The 19,884-nt window shown below is 54.1% G+C and overlaps 4 protein-coding genes across 4 annotated transcripts; 3 read left to right on the top strand and 1 right to left on the bottom strand.

Moving 5' to 3' along the window:
- Positions 1-1,652: 1,652 nt before the first annotated feature.
- GLRG_05866 (gluconolactonase convert D-glucono-1) lies at positions 1,653-1,888 on the bottom strand (the record flags this gene model as incomplete). Its single annotated transcript, XM_008096551.1, has 2 exons — positions 1,653-1,768; positions 1,819-1,888. The coding sequence occupies 2 exons, from the start codon at positions 1,886-1,888 to the stop codon at positions 1,653-1,655; spliced, it is 186 nt and encodes a 61-aa protein (XP_008094742.1).
- A 577-nt stretch (positions 1,889-2,465) lies between these two features.
- On the top strand, positions 2,466-4,199 carry GLRG_05865 (uncharacterized protein; the record flags this gene model as incomplete). The annotated part of the gene is made up of 3 exons (XM_008096550.1): positions 2,466-2,589; positions 2,643-2,968; positions 3,033-4,199. The coding sequence occupies 3 exons, from the start codon at positions 2,466-2,468 to the stop codon at positions 4,197-4,199; spliced, it is 1,617 nt and encodes a 538-aa protein (XP_008094741.1).
- Positions 4,200-6,147: 1,948 nt separating this feature from the next.
- GLRG_05864 (histidine acid phosphatase) lies at positions 6,148-11,250 on the top strand (the record flags this gene model as incomplete). Its single annotated transcript, XM_008096549.1, has 5 exons — positions 6,148-6,859; positions 6,923-7,069; positions 7,227-7,248; positions 7,478-10,873; positions 10,938-11,250. 5 exons carry the CDS (start codon positions 6,148-6,150, stop codon positions 11,248-11,250), a joined length of 4,590 nt encoding a protein of 1,529 aa, XP_008094740.1.
- A 7,836-nt stretch (positions 11,251-19,086) lies between these two features.
- Positions 19,087-19,251, top strand: GLRG_05863 (uncharacterized protein; the record flags this gene model as incomplete). The annotated part of the gene is made up of 1 exon (XM_008096548.1): positions 19,087-19,251. One exon carries the CDS (start codon positions 19,087-19,089, stop codon positions 19,249-19,251), a length of 165 nt encoding a protein of 54 aa, XP_008094739.1.
- Between the last annotated feature and the right edge of the window lie 633 nt (positions 19,252-19,884).

The following is a 19,884-nucleotide window of genomic DNA, read 5'->3' as shown; positions in this document are numbered from 1 at the left end:
GTTTTGACTGATACACAGAAGCGTAACCCAGAGGCACTCACCGGTCAAGTAAGTATACACTCCAGAACAGCCACCTTCTTCGGTCCAACTCAGCCAGAGTCAAGTCGGCGTGGGAGTCGGGTTCTCGGTGCAGACCAAGTGAAATACATGTTTTCACCGTGAGACCAAGGAGATGCCAGCGAGCCCACTACAGAGTTCAGAAGCGAGTACAACAAAAGCATGACCATGCAGTGTATATGCTCGAGGGACACTTCGGAACGTAAAATGATTTGCAACTGTTTAGTGGCAATGGCGTGAAAGCCTGATCTAAGCATCGAAAGATGCGCTGAATCTGGCACCGTCATAACGCCGATAGCCAATGCCATGTTAGCGTTGAAGACGTGAAGAGGATTGGTGCGCGCACCACGGTGAGATTGGGCGTTACTGGTGATAACGCTGTCATACTGCTCCATAAGACCCGCCTGATCCAGGTACGGCAACCATATGGCGCAATCCAGGAAGCGACGAAAATATTCATTGGTTGTATCTCGAGTGAGTGCCAAGGAGTGACCATCTATCGTTGGGGTTTGTGGCGCGGGAGAAGCTTTGGATGGATCACGTCCATCGATGGCCAGTGCCCCGGACACAATTTCACCTGGGGAAAACCTCCTAGGTAGATCGTCCGACTGGTCGGGCAGTTCAGCCATGGCGCTACGTGACAAGAAGCCGATGGCGCCCATGGCCGCCCTCACGGAAGAGTCTTCATTGTCTCGTGTAATGTTCCGAACGGAAGCATGAGACGATGGGCCCGAGCCAGCGTCCTGGAGGCCGACATTCTCCACGTCAGCAGGCGAAGGCCCATCTGTTGACTCGGCTCTGTAACTTCCTGTACGGGCTCGTTTTCTTGATGAAGATTGGACATTGTGCTCGAGTTCAGCGACACGCCGTTTCAATGATTCCACGTAACTATTGCCTGTTAGCGCGGGCAACCACTATAGGTACATAATTGCGGCATGGCGCAGAGCAAAGGTTATTGAAGTCCGCACCTTATCGCAGAAGCATTTGAAAGCTCTGACACGGAATTGATGTCTTGATTCCGAGGAATGCATTCAACACCTTGCGTCTGACACGCTGTACAGGCTGGTAGACGTCTGTCACACTGGTGATGGATGGTTGGCTAGTTAGCCAGTGGAACTCCAACGTCAATGCGGCTCTCGAAGGACGTGATGAAACCTATTGTTTTCTTTTCCAGCACCGTACGCAAGCTATTGGTCGAGTTCTCGACGCCCCCGCGGGGAGTTCCCGGGTTCCTCCGGAGTCGGACGGATCAGGAGCCGGCGAAGCCGAACTCATGGCTCGAACTTACCACCTTCTGTCAGGCGGCGTAAGGGTCTAGCGAGACAAACGTAGAGCTGCATACACAGATTGAAAGTCTTAGAGTCGACTATTAAATCATTAGGGCCCTTGAACCGTTCAAGATGACGCCGAGTCATCAAGGGCTTGACGGTGCCAAGTGAAGGATCAAAAGTAAGGATTCCCTATAGGCGGATTTCATTGAGAATGTTGCGTGTGGGTTGAGGCAGCATACCTGCATACCTGCATACCTGCTTATAATCGGCAACCACGAACGAGCCATCCTGTGTCACGGCCAGCCCGTTGGGTTCGCCGTCCCATTAGGCAGCCACGCTGACTTCTTTAGAAGGGCTGATCTTGAGGATCCTGCCGTAGGGGACGTCCACAATGAAGAGGTTGCCATCCTCGTCAGCGACAGGCCTTCGAGGAAGATGTGCTGGAACGGGCGGGCAAAACCACCTCGCCACTCGGTTTCCTTGCCAATACATCGCAGATGGTCCGGCACCCGCACGTGCAGCTCGGCTTTGATGGTAGGGGGCACTGGGTAGAAATTCATGGTCGCGGGTTTAGGGTCTCCGAGGAAGTTCGGAAGGCTCTCGACCAAGGTACGTTGCCAAGGCGGTCCGTCTTAAGGTCATACAGGTACACAATGATATTCTAACACAGTTGGAAAAGGAAGGCTTTCTATGGCATGGTATTTTTGGTATTTTTGCTGAGTTGGCCAAGCCCCGCGAGCATCTCGGAGCCGATTACGGCCACAGAGGTGGGCAGAGTGGCAGGGGTGTCGTCGTGCATGATACTGCGGACGTGGTCCGGTGGGAGACTACGGAGTCAGTCCGACGGAGGCGGTTGACTTTGTTCCCTACTATCCCTGGTTAAGAAACTAATACGATGTTTTGAGGCGAACGCCATGTCAGATTTGGATTGTACCCCAGAGGCCCCCCGCATTGCAGAGTAGGAATCTGGGGAATATTTGAAATGGTCAACCGGTTGACTCCTGGGTGCCACCGGTTTATGTAGCCAAGTCTTTCCCCCTTTATCTTGGCAAAAGCTTGAGAGTTCCTTTCACACGGCGGAAATTCAGACGTGCTCATACTGTCATCTTTTTCAAGCAGTAGTCCCAAGTTTGCGCCATGTCTTTGATCAGTGCCACAATCGCCGCCGTCAGAAACAGCCCGAGGGAGATTTTCAACTGGTACCTGTCTGGGCGTACTTTGATATGGAGTTTCTCAGGAGTTGCCAAGGGGTTTGATGAAGGTAGGAACGTAGGACGAACCGATGGGACGTTGGCTGACTATGGACCGTACCAGGTAACATAGCCTCACTCGTAACGATGGCTGTGTTCAAGAAACGGTTTGGCGTCGACCAGCAGTCTGATAGCGAATACTCCAACACGAAGGGGTGGATCGTGGCAATCGCTACGGCCGGCGCGGTGTTCGGGTGTCTCGCTTGTGTCAAGCTCACTGAGAAGCTTGGCCGCAAGCTGACCATGCAGATCTTCACCTTGGTCTACATTGCCGGCATCCTTGGCCAAACGTTCTCGTCCGGCAGCTTGGCAGGATTGTATGTCTCACGCATCGTCGCTGGTATGGATATTGGTGCCACAACGGTGCTGCCGCCAGTTTACATCTCAGAAGTACGTCAAACACGGCCACTGCAATGCCAGGTCTGCAACAGTTCGCTAACAGTCTAATCACCAGATTGCGCCCCGCTCGATCCGCGGTCTCTTGACGCTCCAATATACTTGCTGCCAACAGCTCGGCGTCGTTTTTGGATTCTTCTTCAACTACGGCATCACGAAGCACTTTGCCGGAACCCAGACGCAATGGCAACTGCCCACGGCCTTGCAAATCGTTCCAGCGGTCCTGTGGGGCCTGGGAACCTTCTTGACCCCCGATTCGGCCCGCTTCATCCTGTCGAGGGGCAAGCCCGCCGAGGCCATGAGGGTTCTCTGCGACTTCAGAAAACTCCCCGCGGATCACCCCTACGTGCGAGAAGAGTACCAGGCCATGGAGGCCCAGCTTCTGCACGAGATGGAGATAGTGGCGGGCGCGTCGGTCCTGGACCTTGCCAAGGAGACGTGGACGAACATGCCCAACAGGCGGCGCTTCATCCTCATGTTCCTCGCCCATCTCTTCTCGCAATGGTCCGGGGCGAACGCCATCACGCAGTATAGCCCTTCCATCTTTGGGTACCTCGGCATACAAGGAGAAGATGGCCGTCTTCTGGCGACCGGAGTGTACGCTATCGACAAGTTCGTCTCGGTGCTAGTCTTCTCCGTCTTCGTTATTGACTTCATCGGCCGACGACGGTCGCTCATCACCGGTATCACGATGCAGATCATCACCCTCTTGTTCGTAGGCATCTACCTCAAGGTCACCAACGGCCGCAGCGCCGAGGAGATCTCGGCCAGCCCGGCGTCACGGCGGGCGAGCGAGGCATCCACCGTGGCCATCTATATCCACGCAATCGCGTGGTCGATCGGGTGGTTCTCGATCCCGTACCTCGTCAGCGCGGAGGTTTTCCCCATCCGGATCAGCTCGCTCTGCGTATCGGTGCTCATGGCGTTCCATTGGGCCTTCTACTTTGGCTGCTCGCGTGCCATGCCGTCCCGCTTGGCGGCGACGGAGAGGTATGGCGCCTTCATCTTCTTCGCTTCCATCTGCTCCGTCTCCCTCGTCTACGTCTATTTGGCGATGCCGGAAACTTCGGGCAGGTCTCTGGAGTCGATGGAGAGCCTCTTCAACCGGCCGTGGTATACCGTGCACCAGGTTGCGTATCCCAAGAGGGAAGATATTGCCGGGGCACCAGCGACGACAGACGAGGAGACACAAGACGGAACAGCCGCCGTGATACATGTTTCGTGAGGTGATGTAGGCGTACCGGGACGAAATTTGAGTAGCGGACCACGCCGTTGCAAGGTTGGCTGTCCGCTTGAAGGCGATTATATGAAGGGCTTCTATCACGTACTTGTTGTCCTAATAGTAGTATATACTCTAGCTGCATGCCCAGCTAGCTCGAATCAAGTTGAAGAGCTGGAACAGACGCAAGAAAAATGACAGCATAGGTACTGTGTGCGACATATCGTCTTTTTTCTTCTTCTTTTTTTTGCGTTGCTTTTTGGTGCACGTGCGGTTTGCTGTGAGGAGGGAGGAGAGACAAAAGGCAGGGACGAGTAGGCTGAGAATGAACGAAGCGGCCCGTGTTGATAGTGATGTGTCAGGAGCCGCGTTTTAGCGGTGTCGTTCGCCAGAAGCCGTAGCGTCATAGGTTGAATCTGACTTGGGCTTGAATGCTGGCTGCAGTGAGTTAGGTAGTTAATTTGCATTACGACAAGTGACTGCACTTCTGACAAGTGCAGGGTCGTAAACTACGTCATCCCATTCCTGCCCCAGCAAAGGCTGGGCTGGGGGTTGTTTAATTTTCTCCATGATTAACTCCTTCCCCTTTCCAGTGCGCGTGTGTGCTTGTATTATGAATGTACATATACAACAAGGATTTGTACCTAGGAAGGCAGGTTTGTATGCATATATATCCGTACTCAAGTACCTATCCGTAGATATGTACCTATATGTGTAAATTGTATACCCATGTCTTGGCCCACTGGGTTTCTAGAACAAATGGACACGAAGGTATGTTTCTGTGTGCAGAACAATACGGAGTACATTCTAATACTACACTAGGTACGGATACCAAAACCATTCTACCTAACCCGTGTGTCTGTGTGTTTGCCGCTTCTGCCATGTCTTGGCACAGGCATCAAGCTGACAGCTGAGCTGCAGCTGCTGTATCGCACTTTTGTATCGCAATCGTCGTCGTGACCGCCCGAAAGCATGATTGGTGTATCAGAAAGGGAGCAAGACTGAGTGAGATACGTACCGTATCCAAAAGTGAACCCTGGGAGACAAGAAGGCGAGAGATCCCTGTCGCGTGACCACAAACCTTCCACTCTTTCTCTCCCCCTTTCGCGGTCCAATGAGGAGGGCAATTGGACGTCTAGTGTCGCTTTCTTCACCTCAGTCCCTCGTCATCTTCAAGAATACTACCCACGTATCCAACTACCTACCTACCTTCCGTCTAGATGCTGCAATAACATTGTTACCTGCTCCTCGAACTCCAAAAACCTGTTGTCGTAGTTCTCGTTGCTTCCGGCGCTTAAACAACACACGCACGCATTGGAAAGAAGAGGGAGGGAAAAAAAAAAGAGTCGAAAGTCTGCTACTTACTCCATCCTATTCTGCACCCGTTTCTTAGGGCCGCCGCCCCCGCCGCTTCAGTGCCGGCTAAGGAACAAAGCATCATCAAAAAGAGCACGAGCATAAAAAAGAGAAAAATTTAAAGAGAAAGAGAGGGAGAGAGAAGGCAGAAGGCAGCAAGGTTCTAGTGTCCACGGTTTACGGTTCAGCAATTCCTTGAGTCAGCATTCGCTCCCCTCCCCTTCCCTAATCTTCGTCTGATCGCTCTTGTCTTGTCGCATCTGGTACCATGGACCGACTGAATTTTAACCCCCGGTCATCTGTAGATAGTGCTCGCTCGGCTTCCTTCACCGCGCCCGCTTCTCCTGCTGTTGCACCCACATCCGCACCCACACCCGGACCTGCACTTGCCTCTCCTCTCAATCTCAACCCTTATTCCTCATTGTCGTCCTCTCACTCTGCCGTGAACAACACCTCTGCGCCTACCGAGATACCTCTGCGATCGAGGCCGGGCCGCTCTGTCTCTCACTCTCTCAACATCCCTTCCACCGCCAGCAGGAAGAGTCGACATGCTGAGCCTGGAACGACTGACGCCCACTCTGCCACTGCCAACCTCTCCATGCCCCCGCCCTCTTCGCTTCCCTTGAAAAGCTCTCGAACCTCTCTCTGCCGTCGTCGCCGCGAATCCAACAACTCACTCGACGCTTGGAGCGACTCCGCTCTCCAGTTTGCCGACGCCGACGACCTCGATACCCCACGCCTCGTGTCTGGGTCCAGCCAGCACCACCCAGATTCCACCGCCCCATATCGTCCCCTCCCCGATTCCGCCCTGACAACCCGCACCTCGTTTTCTTCCGAGTCGGAACAAAAGCGCACTTCCGTCTCCAGCATCTTCTCCGTTTACTCGCTGGCCTCGGCCCGCGGCGTCCTTCCCTCTTCTTCCGCTCCCGCCACCCAGTCCTCTGCAGCTTCGACCAACGGCTCCGACAGCGGCCCTTCGCGCTCCGTTTCCGGCATCATGTCGTCGGGAAAACCCGTCACGAACGCCTCTCAGCCCGGCGCTGAGGTCTCCAATGTTACCGTCACCACCTCCTCCAACGGGCAGCATGGCAATTCCGCCCCTGGCGCCCATCACTTGACGCCGCGCGATACCAACACCCATGCTCACCACGATGTCGTCAAGCGACCTCGCCCCGAGCGGCCTCAGCCCACTCGCTCTCGCAGCCGGAATAAGCGCAGGCTCAGCGCAAGCACTGGCGCCAGCAGCCATAGTCCCAGCAGTGATCGAGGGCTCTTCCACAGTAACACCAGCAACAAGGAGAAAGAAGAGGGTCAGTCAAGAGATACAAGCGCGCCGCGACAACGTGTGCCAACAAGCTCTAATGCACCTGCAGTCAAGCCGGCGCCGTGGGGTGTCATTGGGGTCTGCGCTTTGGACGTCAAGGCTCGTAGTAAGCCTAGCAGAAACATCCTGAATCGCCTCATTGCGAACCGCGAGTTCGACGTCGTCGTGTTTGGCGACAAGGTCATCCTGGACGAAGGTGAGCACTACATTCCCCTCTTTTTTTTTCTAAAAAAAAAGAATTGGAGAATCACAAATACGAAAGAAGCATGACCACAAGGGAGGGCATATAAATCGGGAGCATGCGTTTTAATTGAGCATAGATGGCTAACCAATTTTTTTCCTCTCTTTCGCAGAGGTTGAGAACTGGCCGATGTGGTAAGTTCGGATTGTTTCTTCTGTTTCGCCCAGGTGGGCTCCGTGAGCCAAAACAGCATAGCTTCGATCTCGTCAGCCAAGTGTGCCATCACAGGAATTCCCTTCCACCACCAACATTGTCAAGCTGTTGATGCACACCAACGATGCTGCCCCTGAACTTTTCCAGCTATCGCGTCGCAATATTGTGTATGTTGTGTACTTTGAAAAAACTCCTGCTAACACTGATCAGCGACTACCTCATCTCATTCTATTCGGATGGCTTCCCTTTGGACAAGGCCATTGCGTACGTCAAGGCACGGAAACCATTCTGTGTGAACGATGTGCCGATGCAAAAAATTCTCTGGGATCGCCGCCTTTGCTTGAACATTCTCGATCGCATTGGTGTTCCTACTCCAGGTCGAATCGAGGTGAACCGCGACGGCGGCCCCAAGATCCTAACCCCCGATACAGCTAAGCATATCAAGGAGGTTACTGGTATCACTCTGGACCCCGAAGAGTTGGGATACAACAGGCTACCTCGGAAGGTTGAATTGCTTGACGACGGCGACATTCTCAGCGTTGACGGCACTCTGCTTAAGAAGCCATTCGTCGAGAAGCCCGTCAGCGGCGAAGACCACAATATCATCATCTACTTCCCCAAGTCCACCGGCGGCGGCGCCCGCAGGCTCTTTCGGAAAATCGGCAACAAGAGCTCGGAATACGACCCGGACCTGAACATTCCCCGCGCAATTCTGGAACCGGAGAACAGCTACATCTACGAAAAGTTTATGCGAGTCGACAACGCTGAGGACGTCAAGGCCTACACTGTCGGGCCCAACTACTGCCATGCCGAGACTCGCAAATCGCCCGTCGTCGATGGTGTTGTCAGGCGTAACACGCATGGCAAGGAGCTACGGTATGTGACGGCCCTGGATCCCGAGGAAAAGGAAATTGCCAGCAAGATCTCGACCTCCTTCGGCCAGAGAGTCTGTGGCTTCGACTTCTTGAGGGCTGGCGGCAAAAGCTATGTGATTGACGTCAACGGTTGGAGTTTTGTCAAGGACAATGACGATTACTACGACCATTGCGCCAACATTCTCAAAGACGTCTTTGTTAAGGAGAGACTTCGAAGAGGCGGCGTGACCTCCCCCGCGCCATCCCCATCACCTTCGGACATTGTCGACCCGCTTGCCTCGCGAGGCAAGGACAAGGAGTCTCAGCCCATTCCTGTGCCACCGGCCCAGAACAAATCCGTGACGAGTATCTCGGCCATCTCCGAGAAACTGCCACAGGAACCGAAGCATGCGCCTACGAGTGTAGCCACCCAAAAGTCGGACAGCGCACTCAACTCGTCCGTCACCAGCTCGTGCACAAGTCCGACACTCCCACCCCCACCTCCTCTGGTCGACCCTGTCGTAGCAAGTGTTCCGTCCACAACAGGATCAGCCACACCGTCTGCCGCGCCTTCGTTGAAAGGAGAGGGAACGGGACCGCCGCCCGAAGAGACTCCCGTGCCACCGCCACCGCCAAAGCACTCTTGGAAACTCAAGGGTATTGTGTCTGTCATTCGACACGCGGACCGTACTCCGAAGCAGAAGTACAAGTTCACCTTCCACACAGCCCCTTTTATTGAACTCCTTAAAGGCCATCAGGAGGAGGTGCTGCTCATTGGTGAGGCAGCCTTGGCTAGCGTGTTGCAGGCCGTTGATGTTGCCTTGAGGGCGGGCGTGGAGGATCATAACAAGCTCAAGTCCCTCCGCAACGTCCTGGTTAAGAAGGGCGGGTGGGCCGGCACCAAGGTGCAGATCAAGCCCATGTTCCGAAAGAAGAAGACAGAGGAAATCGCCGTTTCATCAGGCGACGAGCTCTCGCAGGTCTTGAAAGAGGGCGTCGAGACAGATTTCGCGGAAAAGCCTGAAGACGCTGTTGCGAAGACAGAAAACTCTTCGCCAGTGAGGATGCCGCCGAAGAGGCATGATTCTCTGTCTGGTGTCACCATGTCCCGCATCACGGCAGCGGAGGAGAGTCTGGTCCTGGACAAGCTTCAGCTCATTGTGAAGTGGGGCGGTGAGCCCACTCACTCAGCACGGTACCAGGCCCAGGAGCTTGGCGAGAACATGAGAAACGACTTCAACTTGCTTAATCGTGACGTGCTGGATGAGGTTCACGTTTTCAGCAGCTCCGAACGTCGAGTTACCACCAGTGCGCAGATCTGGGCTTCTGCCTTCCTCGACCGCAAGGATCTTCCCGAAGACTTCATAACGATCCGCAAAGATTTGCTTGACGACTCAAATGCCGCTAAGGACGAGATGGATAAGGTCAAGAAGAAGCTGAAGGGTCTCCTGCGTAAGGGCAATGAGCGACCTCCTCAATTTGCCTGGCCAGAGAAAATGCCGGAACCGTCAGAGGTCCAGACTCGCGTTGTCCAGTTGATGAACTTCCATCGCCGCGTAATGCACTATAACTACACGAAGCTGCATAACGGCAGTGCCGTTGCGTCATTGAACAGTGCCATTGCAAACCCCGGTACAGAGAAGCCTGCCAACGGGGACAGCTCGGTCTCGGCAGGCTCGACCTCATCGTCACTGTCTCAAGCAAACGCGGTGAGCAATATCCAACCTAGATGGTGCTGTGGCGAGGATGCAGAGCTCTTCCGGGAGCGCTGGGAGAAGCTTTTCGCCGAATTCTGCGATGGGGACAAGGTCGATCCTAGCAAGATCTCAGAACTCTACGACACAATGAAGTTCGATGCCCTGCACAACCGGCAGTTCTTGGAATGGGTCTTCACGCCACCCAAGGCCATGTTGGAGGAGGAGTACGGCATCAAGGAGAAGGAAAGCAAAGAGGGTAGCAAGGATGGCAAAGCCACTGACAAGGCCTCTGATGAGGGCAAATCGTCGCTAGACTCCCGCGAGGAGCGGCGGGACGGTTCGGGATCCAGCGACAAGGCAGAGAAGAGCGAAGCCAACAAAAGCTCGACCTCTGTCAGACGCATCTTCCGACGGCGATCGTTCCTTAACGGCCTGCGAAACGCCGAGGCAGCCCCGCCGGAACAGTACTTTCACCTTTACAAGGGGAACACTCAGACCAAGGCAAAGACTGACGCTCGGTTTGAACCTCTCCGAGAATTGTACCAACTCGCCAAGGTGCTCTTTGATTTCATTTGCCCGCAAGAATACGGCATCTCCGATGGCGAGAAACTCGAGATAGGTCTCCTGACGTCGCTGCCCTTGCTCAAGGAGATCGTTCAGGATCTCGAAGAGATGCAAGCGTCGAACGATGCCAAATCTTTCTTCTACTTCACCAAGGAGTCCCATATTTACACACTCCTTAACTGCATCTTTGAAGGAGGCATCGAGACGAAGATCAAGCGAAGCACCATTCCCGAGCTCGACTACCTCTCTCAGATTTGCTTCGAGTTGTACGAATCCGAGACCAAGGCCCCTGCTGACACACCCGATGGCGGAGAAGAGCAGACCTTTGCCTACAGCATCAGAATCACCATCAGTCCTGGATGCCACGTCTTCGACCCTCTAGATGTGCAACTGGATAGCAAGCACTGCATCAGCTGCGCTCCACGCCGCAGCCTGACCCCTCACGGCGATTGGATGCAAGTGATTCGCACCCTGAGGGCCAAATTCAACCAGTGAGTCGCCGCCGAAGGCTTTTGCCGTGTCGGCGCTTGAACGTGCTGCTAACGACCGTCGCAGAGTCAAGCTCCCCAAGACGTTTCTCGCAATCAACTTGTCGGATCTCTTCTCCTTCGAGGACCATGAGAGACGGGATAGTGACAGCGAGGGTCTGGAGATGAAGGCATTACACCCCAAGCCGAAGTCAACGGCACAGGCAGCTGTCAAACAGAAGGAGGACGAGACCAAGGCCGAGCCTGAGCTGCTCATAGAGGCCGGCCAAGCCCTTGCGTCGGTCTCGTCCGTTGCCATGGAGCCCGAAGAGCTGGTGAGCCCAAAGACCAGGTCAAGTGCGGAGATCATGCCTCAGGCGGCCGAGTCGAGCGAGCGATGAGGTTACTTACACATACGCCTGTCGAGTAATGATGATGAATATCACATACAGAACAACAGCAGGAATGGAACAGTAGTCGGGGGCAGTAAGTTTAGGCGCACCATAGTATAACACCCTCAAAAGCATGGCTTTTCTATAATGTAACAAGAGTGTCACGATATTTCGCATTGTCTGGAGATGGGTTTGAGGCGCCACGCGGCTTGGGCTGCCAGCAGAAGCTAAATGTGACGTGAGTTGCCCGATTGCATGCTTGATCCCCGCCCAAGATGCTGGGCCAAAGTGCTACGAGAGGTGAGGAGACAGCTGGGTAACTGCCCGCGTCCCGCTTCTGAATTCATTCTTCATCGCGTCAAAGACATTCATGGTATCATTGGCCCAAACAGATGGTCAAATCAATGTGAAACCTAGTCGAACAAAGGCATAAGCCGGTTACAATCCCTAGCAACTTCGAAATCACCGGAACCACGTTTGTTGGACCGAACAGACCCTTCGCAGGCCGGCTGTCTTCGCTCGTGATGCGTGAGAATCGTACGCCTCAAGACGCAGGGGCGTCCTCTTCTCTCCGAGCAGTCCCCAGTGATCAGTTGAGAATTATTGCGTGGGCGTTAAGGTTGGTGTTGATGACGAGATTGCGGAGGTTAGTGCCCGCCAATAGCAAGATGATGATGGTCTTGAGAGGATGGGCGTGCTATCTTCACTTATGGATCAGGAGATGGCGTATTGGGCCCACGTATTATGTTCTTCGACATCTCGAAACCGCTGACTCCGTGGGGGTTCCATGAGACGGATTCTTTTTCGTTGGGTTAGGCCGCGAACAAGCGTCGAATGAAGATCTTTTCTTTCCTGCAGGATGGGTAATGTATAAGGCCAACCACCCCCCCACCCCTGCTGCCGAGCTGGCTGCCATGACTGACGAGAAAGCAAAGCCTTCGATCGGCGATGTCTGTTGCCGACGAAATGAGGCGTCTATCAGCTGGCCGGTGTTTGTCGATAATAGTGACGTGGGCATCGGTAGAGGGACTCGTCGTTGTTGCCCATGAGCCTGTGGCGATGTGCACTGTGTGTTGTGTGAATGGGCCGGTCTACAAATCGGGCCTGGCGCGAGAAAGATGGAACCACCATAGGCAAGAAATCCGGGAACTGATTCTAGGATGCAGGAGAAGACGGTGGAGCAGGAGGAAAGATGTCGCTGCGGCAATATAATTTGACGGCGGTGGCCCCTAGTGTTTAGATGCAGATCTTGGCCGGCACAACAGTCGTAGTGCATTTGCATGCTTGTTACCACCGCATTAGCTCGAAGCTTTAGATGTGCTGGTTACCTGTCGGGAATGCAACACACGAGGACCGAGGGACGTACTCAAGGATACTCAACATCGTAATGGAAGGTTTCTAGATGGAAACACAGCACATGCCATGGAACTGCTCTCGCTTCGTCGAGATGGTGGGTGTGAAGGCAAACATCCCAACTTCGCCGAGTGTGATGGTTCTTGCCGGCGCCACCATCGAACCACAGTTAAGTACCCATGTCAGTGTTAGTTAGCCTAGAAGTGGAGAAGCAGTGATGAGGAGGAGGAGCAGGTTACGGGTCCAAGTTGGGCCTGTTCAATCAGGAGCAAACCGCTACTGGGTGGGCTTGATCTTTCAGGACACACCAAAACTGGCCCTGATGGGTAAGCTGCGAAGCAATAGCCACAGCTCCAAGGGAACACTGTAGACTGGGCATCGATTGCTCATAGCTGACAGGTATACGGATAATAAGCAGTAAGATGCTCTGCCATGGTCTCTGCGAGTATATTCGTAACATGGATGGTTCGTGCAGGCAAGGGAGGTGGGGTCTTTCTCGAACCTAGTGACAGGTGAGTGAGTTGCCGGTAATATTGTGCTCCAAAGCCGGGGCGGCGTGGAGGTCATGTGATGGTTGCCAAACGAACCCCAGATCCGGGGGGGGGGGGGGGGGGGGCAAGTGTCAGGTCGGTCTGGGCCGTTTACCCACGCCATGAGTACTGCACCTACTACCTAGGTACCCAAAGTACCTTATCTACAATCCGTAGTCGCTGCTTCGAGGTACCTCCTACCACCACCTTTGACGAGGCGGGAAGGTCCAATAAATCAATGGGGGTTTTTTACTCGAACTTGCTCGGAGCTCTGATGGGTTGGTCTGAGCATATCTGGTACTGTTGGCATGTCCGTTGCGCCTGCCATCGTTTGGCCATTTGAACTTCGTTCGCACCTCACAAAGCAGAAAGCACCGTGTTGGCTCCGTGTGACGACACCACCTGCCAAGCTGGGAAGTCTGCAGCTGAGGATCCCCACCATCAGCACCGGCGTCATGTGGGGTTGGGTTGCCAGCAAAGCTCTGACCGAGAACTTAGACTGCAGCTCAAGCAGGAACTGATTGCCCGGAATGCAGGTTGACGCTGCCTTGACAGGTAGATCCGTATACCTACCTAGGTACTTTGAAAGTTTGTTGGTACTTATCGGATGCAGACGCAGCGACTGCATTCAAGACTGTTACTGTTTCGAGTGCATCACACCAGACGCTGTCATCTTGCCTGCCCGTCACACTGCTATAGTATGCTACCCTTGCTCATCCATCATTACGGAGTAGAGACGCCATTCAATTCATCCACCTTACAAGCGAGGGACAGAGGCAAGGAGACAACAACAGCTAGCCTGGTTTCTGTTCATGTTCCCTCTTTTCCTCCCAGCCTAACTACACATGTCATACGCTGCATTCAGAGCCGTTCCCTTCGAATGGAACACTTCACTAATGGATTGACTCCATTTCGCCGACAAGCTGATATTTCCCAAATCTCCATCGTTTTCCAGGAAAATACAAGCGGCGCAGCGAATCACTCGGTTTATCATCAACAGGGGCCCAGAACTCCAGCTCTGGGGCTCAAAGGCGGGTCCTACTCGCTGCTTGCCAACTCGGCAACACAGCCTGATTGTTTGATCCAGTGTCGGATGCCGTTTGCGCGAACAGTAATTTTGAGGGGGAGGTGGGGCGGTCTTGCCGCAGCTGACCTGGAGATGGATGATTCACTGTTCTGCTCACCGTGTTGCCATGGCGTCGATGATCTACTTTCCCGCATTTTTCTCTTTGATCTAGGTATCCCGGCTCCTGGCCCGAGAAGCCTAGTCAGGAACAGCGAAGGCAACGCTAACAGTAACCCATGGTTCTCGATTATGAGCATTTATAGCATCCGATCCCAACTGGGATATGCGGCTCAGTCGAAGCCGTTGGTGTCGATAGGACCACTTCTTCTCCTGGACAAATGACTTCCTGGGTCATCAAACTCTAGTCTCTCCTCTGGGCCCGCGGTGTGTCTGCGTGCGTGCGTGCGCAGCGACTGAATGGGAACACGGACCCCTGTCTTCAATGGCCATCTCGCGACGGCATGCGACTCTCGGTTGCCCTCCTTGTGGTCCTTCGTGCGTCCGGGAATTATCCTTGGGGTGGCATGCCATCCGACTCTGGGTTGGCTCGACGAGCGATAAGTGGGCAACGAAGGAGGAAGCAAAAGGATCTGCCACACCCGGAAACCACGAACTGCTGCTACCTTGCAAAGTTGCTGCGGCTTTGCCTCAATGCGGTCAAGACTCAAATGCCACGCGCACAACCGACTTCCATGCCATCACCTTGAGGATATTAAGTACCACCTCATGATGCGCACGCAGCATTCGCAGAGCATGACGAGGCCACAATGCTTCTCGCTTCAAGCCGGCAGTTGCTTTCCAGCAAGATACAGGTACTGTATCTACGGCATGCGCCCTATCCAGAGCTGATGCGGCACGCACGTCTTGTCGGATAATGAGGCGTGTCAAGACGACATCTACGGTCCCTTCCCGGGGCAACGCTCCCGTAGAGGGAGCACGAGAATGGTTCCCATACACACACACCATACCTGTCTTGGAGCCCCTGACCCGCATGAAGAACCGTGGCGCAAAGACACGGTGAGCAGCGGGATCGCTTAGGATCTTCGCCATTGGCCGGCCGCTTGATGCTAGGGCCCTGGTGCTGGAGATATTCTGCCCACTCATGCATCGGTACTGCCTAGCTAACCGTCCGAGCAGCCTTGTAAGTTGTATCCGACGAACAGCTCCATATTTCTGTCAAAAAGCTACAGTGTTGTATTGGAAGCTGGCCTAGCAGGCGTCTCAAGCAACCGGGAGGCCTGAATTGGGCAATCCCCTCCTGGTCCCCCCCCCCCCCCCGCTGACTGGATTGTCGAGGTACTTATTGATCTCTGTAGTCTAAAGACAGAAAGGATGGCGCATCCGGAGGCCCGGTCGTACTGTATTTGATCCACCGCCGCCGTACCCAATTGGAATGTCGTACTCGACTTCAGAGCGTGCTCCGCACATGGTACGTGTATCATTCTTGGAACGCGCCAATCACTCCCACGGCTCGGGGGACGGGGGATGGGCGCCGTGCCGCTAGTGCACCACTCCGCCAATTACCTGCTGTAGTACGGAGTACGGATACAGATATGATCATGTCGGTTTTTCCAAGGGCTATGGCAGCCTCCCTCCCCCGGGCCACGTCTGATCGCAAGCCTATCATGTCAACTACTGCTCAAGCCGCGCGCGGGCAGGATGTAACATGTCAGAACTCACTGGCCCACGCCAGACAACCCTGTAGCTGGGTAGGCAGAGCAGGATTCCCTAAATGTCAAACAGAAACATTGCAGTTGAGGCTAGCCCCCCCCCCCCCCCCCCCCCCCTCCCTCCAGGAGGAGACAATTTTAGCCTGCCGGCAACATGCGGAAAAGTCGGGCGTGCCGGCACCCAAACTCCCCAAGACACAGCAACCGAGTTACATGGATCTCAGAGATTTGTCGGTATGCGACTTGCGATGTAGATCGATGTCAAATTACCAAGGCAAATTCGAGAGGCGTGCGCCAGATCAATTACTCGTTGGAGGGCCGTCTCCGATGACCTGATTTTGTCAGAGGACAACACCGATTGACTATGATTGGCCTAAGCAGGAACAGAAATGTCGGGCGGACAAATGGGCTGTTCCTGCCTGAAGACGACTTACGACGTAAGAGTCTGGACGGTGAACTTTACAAAAGTTTGACGGAGAGGATATAACCAGTCGCGGCGACAATCTTGTTCGTGTTACACCAACCGAGTGACATACCGTCTTACTATGAACAGATGGGAGAGAGACGGGAGACGAAAGAGTGGACCCATACATTACGGTTCCGTCGCTAGCTAGGGTCTACTTAGAGGTGAAGGGTACCTATCCGTACATGGATAGATTCTTGTGGGCCCTGTCAGTCGAGTTTTCTATCAAATCCCTTGCCGCGGCGCTACACGCTGCTTCATGCTGGAGCATGGCACGCAGGACGTGGAGGGGCGTCGAGGCAGATGGCCGCACTCTTACATCAAGAAACAAGCAAACATCGTCACTATTCGTCATCATTAAAGAAGTTGCTTAGCATGTATGGCTATTGGCACCAACCCACGATCGTACACTATGTACCTTGGCTAGGGAGTGACTAGCACATGCGTGTGTGTGTTTGTGCATGTGTGCCGTAAGAAAAGAAACGGGCCGGGCCATAGCAGACAGAAGACATTTTGTCATGGCACCCGATGCAAGGGTCTTTCGGGGCGAGTCGGGTGAGGTATGAAGACGTGGAAGGGCCGAGAAGACGCCTTCGCTGCTTCGGCTGACCGTTGGTAGGTACAGATGCACACAAATCAGCAAGCAATGGTATCGCAGATGTGAGGAGTTAGTCTCCTCGTCTACTCGGTAGAGTCACGATGCCGCAAATTGGGTGGACACACAGCGTGCTACGCTCATACTACCTACCTACTACTGCACAGCAGCCCGAGTGTAATGGAACCATGGCATACACATACACGTGAATACCGTATACCACGTACTAACGTACATAGGTATATATTACCACTTGGGCTGCTGTACCTTTCTATATGTACGACACGCTGCTGATTGTCTTCGGGCCCATATCCCCATTAGCGGCAGGGGCCGTCCCTGGAGCGTTTACTCTAGAGTGTCCGCTCCTCCCTTCTGTCACCCACCTCCAGTGGGATCGGGACTCTAGTGTAGTGTATTTCGGCAGAGGAACAGGTCGATTGAACAACTCACCCCCCCCCCCCGCCCCCCTTCCCTTTTTTTGCCTTTCGACCGGTGCTCCTCACATCCTCGCCCCGTCACAACTTGCGGCAACGGCACCAGCCATCCATCCACTCAGAGCCAGTCGTCTTTGACAGCCCTATGCGCTATAGAGACACCGCCCGTGAGGGGCAATTGACAGTCCGCAATCCGACACTCCCGCTGTGGAGCTGGGACAGGGTTTGACGTCCGAACGGAAGGAACAAACAGTGCGCAACTCTGCCGAAGGGACGACGGGACCTACTACCCACCAGCAGGTTAGAGTTCAGGAGTTGTCACGGCCTGCCGATTTCTCCCAACCTTGGCTACAATCAGACGCTTTTTGTCTGTCCGCCCGGGCCGTCTGTTTCTCATGGGCGGTCCATCCGTCCATATAAGGAGTGCCAGACGGTCGGCCAAGAGAGAGGGACGATGCCAGTGTCCGAGTTGTATTATCCCCATCGACTTTACTCATCATCCCACCTCGCATTGCTTCAGCTCACCCTCCACCTCACCTCACTTCACCTCGTTCAACTTATCCATCGTTTCTGCTACGCTGCTCGTCACACAGAATTAGCTACCGCAGTTGCTTTGGACATCAATTGCAGCTGGTGGTCCTTGCCCGGCTTGCATTGGCTGTTGGGAAGAATAAGAAACAGCCCACGCTTCGCTGCCACGAGATACACATTTTCATACATCGTCTCATCGACACAAAGACGCTCGCTTTCACGTCTCGCCTCCTTCACCTCGGCTTGTCTGTCTAAATCTTATATTTTGCCTCCAACCGGTAAGGTTTTTTATCTATTCAATCCTTCCTACTTACGTGCCCCTATCCAAAGCACGCTGCTTCCTTCCTGCCCGCCTTCCCCTCCCCTCTCTCTCTCCTAGGTAGGTACCCATTATTTCTAGTACCTGCCTGGCCTGCCTCGCTTGTCTTCCTCCCCGAACTTCCTTACTACGTGCACGCCTTCCTTATTTACGGCCTTATATGGCTTCTTCCTTCCTCTCTCCACTCGCCCGGGAGTGGGAAAGAGCCTCTCGGGCCGGGCAGTGCCTTCCTCGGCGGCACCTCGACGTGGGGCTCATCACTCTCCTTTCAGATTCACTTTTCACGGCGTGGCCTTTGCCGTCACATCCATCCCACAAAAGCAGCACAGAGCCTTGTGATAATTCTTCATCTTCATCACTTCACCATCTGATAAGCCGGGTCCTCACTTCCTTCACTTCGCCTACTTACTGTGGTAATTCCTGCAAAACTGCACCCGTTGACGCAGCTTTCGACCTGCCCCTCCCCCCCCATCTACCTCGACTGTCAACCTCTCTGAGGCAGAGCTCCAAATTCACCTGATTGATTGGTAGCCCTCTTCCCCAAAACCCTTACATACCTCAAGTACCTTTCAGACTCACGTTGAATGTGGAAAGAGAGACTGACTCAAGCTTCCAGGGCCAAAAGGGAAGCTTTCCGAAGCTCAGGAGACTGCCTCCCTGCCACTTGCTACCAAAATTGTTTCTTTCACAACCACAAGAGGGGGAAAAGAAAGAAGGAAAACCACCCCATCAGCAAACGGCAAGCTCGACCTACAGGACCCAAGACAGCCACACCTACATCGGACATTGACCACGCAACGAACGCACGGGGCCTTCAGTACGGTCCAGACCCTTTCCGAACGCCACGTCCCAAGTACCCAAGCTTCGTTCATTTTCTATTCGCCATGGCCGTCGCGAGCGCCTGCGCCCACTCTTTCAAGATGATCAAGTCGGATAGCACTCTGATCCAGTGGACCTGCAACCTATGCCATTCAGGCCCTCACTGGTGCATCTTCGAATGCCGGTATTGCAAAATCCACACGTGCCGACCCTGCACCCAGAGCGCCTGAACTTCCCACGTCGAATGCATCCTCAGGCGGCATTGTCATCGCATACGCCTGAGACAGTGTTGTGTTTACCACAAAGGGAGAGACCGACGTGGGGGGTGGGGTTTGCATTGGATGCGCTTAAGGTATGTTCGAAAGACATTCCCTCGGTCTTTGCTCTAGGCGGTCAGCCACCGGCGTCTCAGACGAGCTGCCTTTGGTGACGCAAACTCCCTTTTATCACCACCACAACATCCGATGCCTGTCTCGCCCTATCCGATCCCGATCTCATCACCCTCTCTTGTTTCATTCCGCTCTATGCGCATCGTGAGTAAAAGCCTTATGGCACTTGCGAATGATGACACCTTTCAACACATCTCGTTACCCGCTAACACAAGCCTAGATTCCGCCAATACCCTGAACGACTGTGATAATTCTTTACCCTCATGACAACGCTGTGGTGTCGCCCCAGTCGAGCAGAACCGGATGCATACAACCTGAGGAGCGCCCTGGCGATCGACGCCAGAGCTAGACCACGTCGATCTGACCACACCGGATTCTTCTTTTCACCCATCCACCCGCTCTCTCCGATCCCTTCACTCATGCCAATGGCAACGAGACTAGCCCCATGAATGCCATGGATCTATTTCTCTTTTC

This window comes from Colletotrichum graminicola (genome assembly GCF_000149035.1).
Source record: "Colletotrichum graminicola M1.001 genomic scaffold supercont1.20, whole genome shotgun sequence".
Lineage (NCBI taxonomy): Eukaryota > Fungi > Ascomycota > Sordariomycetes > Glomerellales > Glomerellaceae > Colletotrichum > Colletotrichum graminicola.
Note: the sequence above shows the minus strand (reverse complement) of the source record. Positions and strands in the feature narration are given on the sequence as shown.